This window comes from Gavialis gangeticus, unplaced genomic scaffold (assembly GCF_001723915.1).
Source record: "Gavialis gangeticus isolate Ggan-Ray unplaced genomic scaffold, GavGan_comp1, whole genome shotgun sequence".
Lineage (NCBI taxonomy): Eukaryota > Metazoa > Chordata > Crocodylia > Gavialidae > Gavialis > Gavialis gangeticus.
In genome coordinates this window covers 14,472,966-14,478,877 of record NW_017729003.1, presented here as the reverse complement: position 1 = coordinate 14,478,877, position 5,912 = coordinate 14,472,966, and the positions used below count along the sequence as shown (strand labels likewise).

Sequence of the window (5,912 nt, the reverse complement as noted above, 5' to 3'; positions counted from 1 at the left end):
GTGTTGAATTAAAGTTTGGAGCCATTTCTTCTTTCTTTGTATAGAGCTAGATGAAAGAATGTTGTTTGTTTGTTTGGTGGCTGAAACAAACCCCCTTCTAGCTCCTTCTCCTTCCAAGTAATTTTTTCAAGTGAAATGAAATATTTTATTCAATACAAAATGGTTCTTTGTTTTCAAGTGTTCTAAGGCTTTGTAACCCTTTTAAAATAAATAATATAGCAAAGTTAGATCGCACTGTCATTTTGACACACAAATTTAAATGTTTATATTTTTTCCAGTTTTTCTCAGTCAAAAGTATTTCCTGAATTTCGTATGAAATTGCAAATGCAGTGTTCTCCATTTATATGAATATCACATGAGTGCATAATTTGCTTAACTGTATAACACATTGTCATTCCCATTTTTTAAAATTGTTGCTTATATTTTAACAATATTTAGTTATCTGCATATTGGTTAAATGCATAAACTGGCATAAGTGCATAGCATATTTCAGCTGTTTATTTTGGAACAGTATTAAACATCGTTTAACTCAGGGGTGGGCAATTTTTTTCAGTTAGAGGGCCACTTAATGAGTTTTGGTGAGCTGTCGAGGGCCACAAGGGTAGCCCTGCCCCTTGACAGGTGCTCCATCCCCTGGTCACCATCTTGGGGCTGGAAGTCCTGCCCTAACCCCTGACCTTTGGCACTGGAAGGCCCTCCCCTTTCCACTGGAAATATTCCTTTTGCCATCTTGGAACTAGAGAAAAAACAAATCATATACTAAAAGTCAAGTGTCTACTATAACATTTTAATTTTATTTCAAAAAAATATTTTTGTCTTGAATTATGTGTGTTTGAATAGTGTATATAGAGGTGATTGCATAATAGCTCAAAAATGAAGTCTTACCCTTGTGTATTGTGTTGGGGCAAGTGTGTGGGGTATGGGTGGCGGGGTGTGGGGTTTGTGAGGGAGTCTGGCTGTGTGTGGGGGGTGTAGGGTATGTTGCAGTATGTACGTATATGTGGGCAGTTTGTGAGGGAGGGTGGAGGAGTGTGGAGCCTCCTACACACACTCCCCCCCCATGGTGCAAAGCCACCACTATGCAGGCACTACCACCTGGCGATGCATGGGTCCAGCCAGTTCCAGGAGTGGCATGTGGCGGCAAGGAACAGAACCAGGCTGCCCCACCTCTATCATGCAGGGCTCCCTGCAATGTACATGCAGCTTCTGGTACTCTTGTGCCACCAGGGGGGAAAGCCCTGTGCAATGGAGCCAACTGCTTTGCCTGTTCCCTGCTGCCGTGTGCAGCTGTTGGAACTCCCCATGCTCTGCACTCCCACCCAGCTTCAGTTTCCACCCTGTCCTGCCTGCCATTGCTTTCCTACCTGCTTCTCAGAGTGAGTGCTGAAACAGGGACAGGAGGAGGAGCCACTGGAGGCTGGGAAAGCCAAGCAGGTCCCCTGGCAGTTTCAGCAGTGGCAGTAGCAGCCCTGTGCAGAAGCTGTGCATGCTGGCTGGGTCAGGGCCCTCCCATGCGCAAGGGTGGGAGCAAGGGGCCCAGCTTGGGTGGGAGTACAATTAATTGGTGGGTGCCCATGGGCAAAATGAAATGACCTCGTGTACCGTGTTTTGCCCACTACTGGTTTTACTGCATAGCAATTATGCCAGAAACAGTAGACAAAGCAACTGTCAAAACACTGTTAATCAGAGGCTTTGAAAAGGATGACTGGCTAGTCAGTTCCAGGGCTGCTCTCTTCTCTGATTTTGAAGGCTTGTAATAGCAGCCCTGAAATTGACTAACTCCAGTCAATTTCAAAGCTTCTAATAACTGCTCTGAAAGTGACTACAAAAAGCTTTGAAAATGATGGGAGCTAATCTGTTTTGCGGCTCCTAATAATGCAGTAACCACAGTGTTATATACTTAATTAGTGTGGCTTCCATTAAGTTTGAATAAATGTGTACTCCAGGTAACTGCATTGCAAGTCATGTACATGTAAATAGAGTACATTGTAGTATGAGTTGAACTACAAGTGAAATTCCGTATAAACTATTAGTCCAAAATATTTTGTCCAGCTCTACCTCTTTAAGAACTATTTAATACATCTTCGCTCTAACTCCCCTTTCAGGTCTTCACTGGATGTGTCTACCCCAGATGCTTTACTGCACAGTAGACTAATCTACTGTATAGTTAAGCATCAGTATCTACATGTTCACACCATTCACTGCGTAGTAAATTAGTCTACTGTACAGTTAGTTACTACCTTTAAATACAGGTATTAAACTAACTGTGCAGTAGATACTGCAGATGTGTAGACACTGACCGGAAGCAAATTTGCTCCATCAGCCCTAAAACTAGGGGGCCACAGGGGGTGGGGAATTCCCCTGGTCCTGGTGCTACTCAGGTCCTAGCTCCTCCCAGAAGCTGGGAGCAGAGCAGCGCCTGAACAGGGTAGTTTTTTGCCCCACCCCCTCTCTTCCCAGTACTGCTCAGCTCCTGGCTCCCCACAGGAGCTGGGAATCGAGCAGTGCCAGGACTTGGGAGCTCCCTGCATTCCCATGCATCCTGGAGCTGGCTGGGAGCTGCTCCAGAAGGCGCAGTTCCCAGCCAGCCCCAGGCTGCTTGGGGAAATCCAGCCCAGGGAAGGCCCACTGGGCATGGGGCTTGTCCCCATGTGCACAAGCCAGGACAGCTCTGCAGTGGCAGCTGTCTCCTGGCATTGTGCACATCAGGACCCTTCCCCATGTGTACAGGGCAAGGAGACAGCTGCTGCTGCAGCCAGCAAATCTCTCTTGACTCCATGCTCATGGGGACTGGCTCCATGCTCCCTACCAGCCACTGGGCTAGCACCCCAGGGGAGCCTGGAGCTCCTCCTGGTTGTTTCAGGGGGGCAGAGCAGGATAGGAGCAGCCCAGTACTTGGCTGCTCCTGTTGGGAGCAGATTTGCCCCCAGAAGGGGGCACGTGTTGACATGATCCCAGGGAAGGCTTACTGCACAGTATTTTACTGCGTAGTAAGCCTTTATAGCATTCATAGCATCTGTAGACATGCCCACTGTGATAAAGCGTTTGTCAAATGCATGTTTGGAAGTCCTATCATTTTGTGATGGATCTTATAGGAATAACTGTGTCTATATCAAACCAGTTAAAAAGACAGATACTTAAACATGTAAGTAGCATCTGTAACTTATGTGTATTGTTTTGTTTTTTTCTTTTCTTCCTTTTCTTGTCAGGTTTGTACATTGACAAAGGAAGATAACCGTAAAGTGGGGGTGATACCAAATGATGAACAGTTACATGTGTTACCTCTTTACAAAATTTCACAAACAGATGAATTTGGCACAGAGGAGGGATTGCAAGCCAAGATAAAAGCTGGAGCAATACAGGTGCTTACAGCTTTTCCCAGAGAAGTACGAATGTTGGCAGAGCCACTTAGAGCTACAAAGAAAAAGAAACCAGATACAAGGAGAACACCAGCTGAAAAACAGGTATTAGTGGAAAAGAAATATTCAGCACCATTAAAGATGAAAAATGAAGCCCCTGAAAATCTCAGTAACACTTCACATTATTTAGGTAAGTGACACTTATTACTCTCTACCATTATCCTTTCATGCTTTGCTCTGTATCTTATTTCATTCCTACAAAAACTGTCCTTCCTTAACATTCACTTTTTCAAAATTGTTTGCATCTAGCACCTTTCCTAGACTAATGAAGAAGTCGTCATTTTCACTACAGAAGGGTGTAGTCAATCATACAGTAACTTATGCATGATGGTATTGTCAACATTATAGATAAAATCTTTTCATTGTCGCTATATCAAAGTCCATTTATTCTAATAAATAATGACCAGGGAAGAATCTGGGCCTATTATCTTGGGAAGATCATGCTCATGTCTGTTATTCATATTGAGATGTCCAAACATTATTTCCCACCATATTGTATGGGGGGCGTTTTGTAATGTTATTCTCTTTGTAAAGAGTTCAGGTGACAATAATTTTCTACCTTGTGTAACATGGATTTTGTAAAAAAGCAGTAAGTGATTTACCAAAGGCAGCTTATTATACCAGATTCATGGTAAAAGTAATAATTTTATACCTGAATATCTCTGTGGAGTTGCCTTGGACCAATGATTCTTGACCAGGGTGATGCAAAATCTTTTTAAGGATGATGTGAAGTACCATGCATTATTAATACAGTTAGGTGTGCAAACACTGTCAAGATAAACCCAGAGATTTCAAATAGGAATCCATAATGTCAAAAACATTCTGACCTGTTGTAGTCTTTCTGAGTTCTTTGCAAGAGAAGAATTGCTCTGTTATTTTTCCATTGTCAAAAAAATAAGTGAAAGCTAGGAGCCAGAATTTTCCAAGGAGTGTCTAGAGGCTACAGAGTTTGAGAATTGAGCCTTAGACTTGCACTGCTTAACATGTGATCAGAATGGCTGCTTGCAAATGTTAGGAAAAGAAGTGGCACTTTAAATTCCACACTCTCCCGCATCAAGCCCAGCACATGCCCAGAAGAAGCAGTGTGTTAGTTGGACTAGGCTTGGCCAATGTCTCTCTTCATCAGAAACTTTTAGTAGGGCTTTTTTTAGCTTTTTTATCTAATAGCTGATTGACTCAGCTATTAGATAAAAGCACCAAAAAGCCCTGCTGAAGCACCCAATCTATACAGATGCTGCAGAGCCAGGTAAAAGTAATGCTTCCAGTAAAGCACTTCTATGTATTTATTTGTTTGTTTATTTTAAACATCTACAATCAATCAGTATTATCTGGTGCCTTCAGAATTAAAATCCATTTCTAGAGGGTTGCTTTCCCAAAGTTCTAATTAAAAATATCAAAGAAGAAAAAAGATGAGAAGAAATGCTGGTATAAGAGGAGAAAGGAGGAAATAAATGGAAGGGGATGTATGAGGGAAATGTAGAGAACTGGCCTACTGAAACATTGTTTTTATTTCTTAGTAGATGCTCAGATGCTTTGTAATGGATCTACATAGAGAGACAATAGTATAATTTGCGTAAAAGAAGGTCTGTATTCTAGAATAATAACTTAAAGAAAATCATAGTCAATTTCAAACTCATTTCTATAAATTATTTATAGTACCTTCCCAGACATCACCTCAGACACTTCATATTACATATAATAATATAAAGCCCCCACCAGTAAACCTTGGGCATAATGTGGTGGAAGACAAATGAGAACTGATGATATAATTTCACAGTAAAAATTTGATGGCTTACAGACAACATTGACATTCCTGGGAAGTGAGGTGGAGTCCACTTATTCAATTAAATCTGCATACAAGTTTAGAAGACATAGTACAGACTATGAAACAAATATAAAAGAACTGTTCAAGCTGAGGAAGACATCCAACAATAATGCTGAAACCATGATTAATAACTTCCATAATGTTGCATGTAGAATGGAAGTCCTGGAAAAAAATCATATATAAAGAATCTAGCTAAGTGGAAGGGATCTGGGAACTCTCTAATTGAACTGGAAAAAAAATGAAAAAATAAAACTGCTTATACGAACACAACATAATAATGACAAACCAGCATGGGCTCTGTATTTGAAAATGTTATAGATTTCATAGGCATTAGGGCTGGAAGGGACCTCGGAAGATCATTGAGTCCAGCCCCCCTCCCGAAGGGCAGGAAGTCAGCTGGGGTCATAGGATCCCAGCAAGATAAGCATCCAATCTGTCTTGCAGGTGTTCAATGTAGGTACTTGAACCACCTCCGATGGCAGGCTGTTCCAGACCTTGGGGGCTCAGAGAGTAAAGAAATTCTTCCTTATGTCCAGCCTGAAACGGTCTTGCAGTAGTTTCTAACCATTCGACCTCGTCATACCTTGGGGTGCTCTCGTGAACAAATGTTCCCCCAGGTCCTGGTGGTCTCCCCTGATAAACTTATAGGTGGCCATCAGATCACCCCT

General features: G+C 42.2%; 1 protein-coding gene across 1 annotated transcript in view; it reads left to right on the top strand.

Moving 5' to 3' along the window:
- The window catches only part of TET1 (tet methylcytosine dioxygenase 1), a gene marked incomplete at its 5' end in the record, with an annotated part of 208,272 nt that overhangs the window by 175,957 nt on the left and 26,403 nt on the right, over positions 1 to 5,912 (top strand). Inside the window, one exon of the mRNA XM_019507736.1 lies at positions 3,210 to 3,549. Coding sequence (XP_019363281.1) covers positions 3,210 to 3,549 — 340 coding nt within the window. The remainder of the gene's footprint in view (positions 1 to 3,209; positions 3,550 to 5,912) is intronic.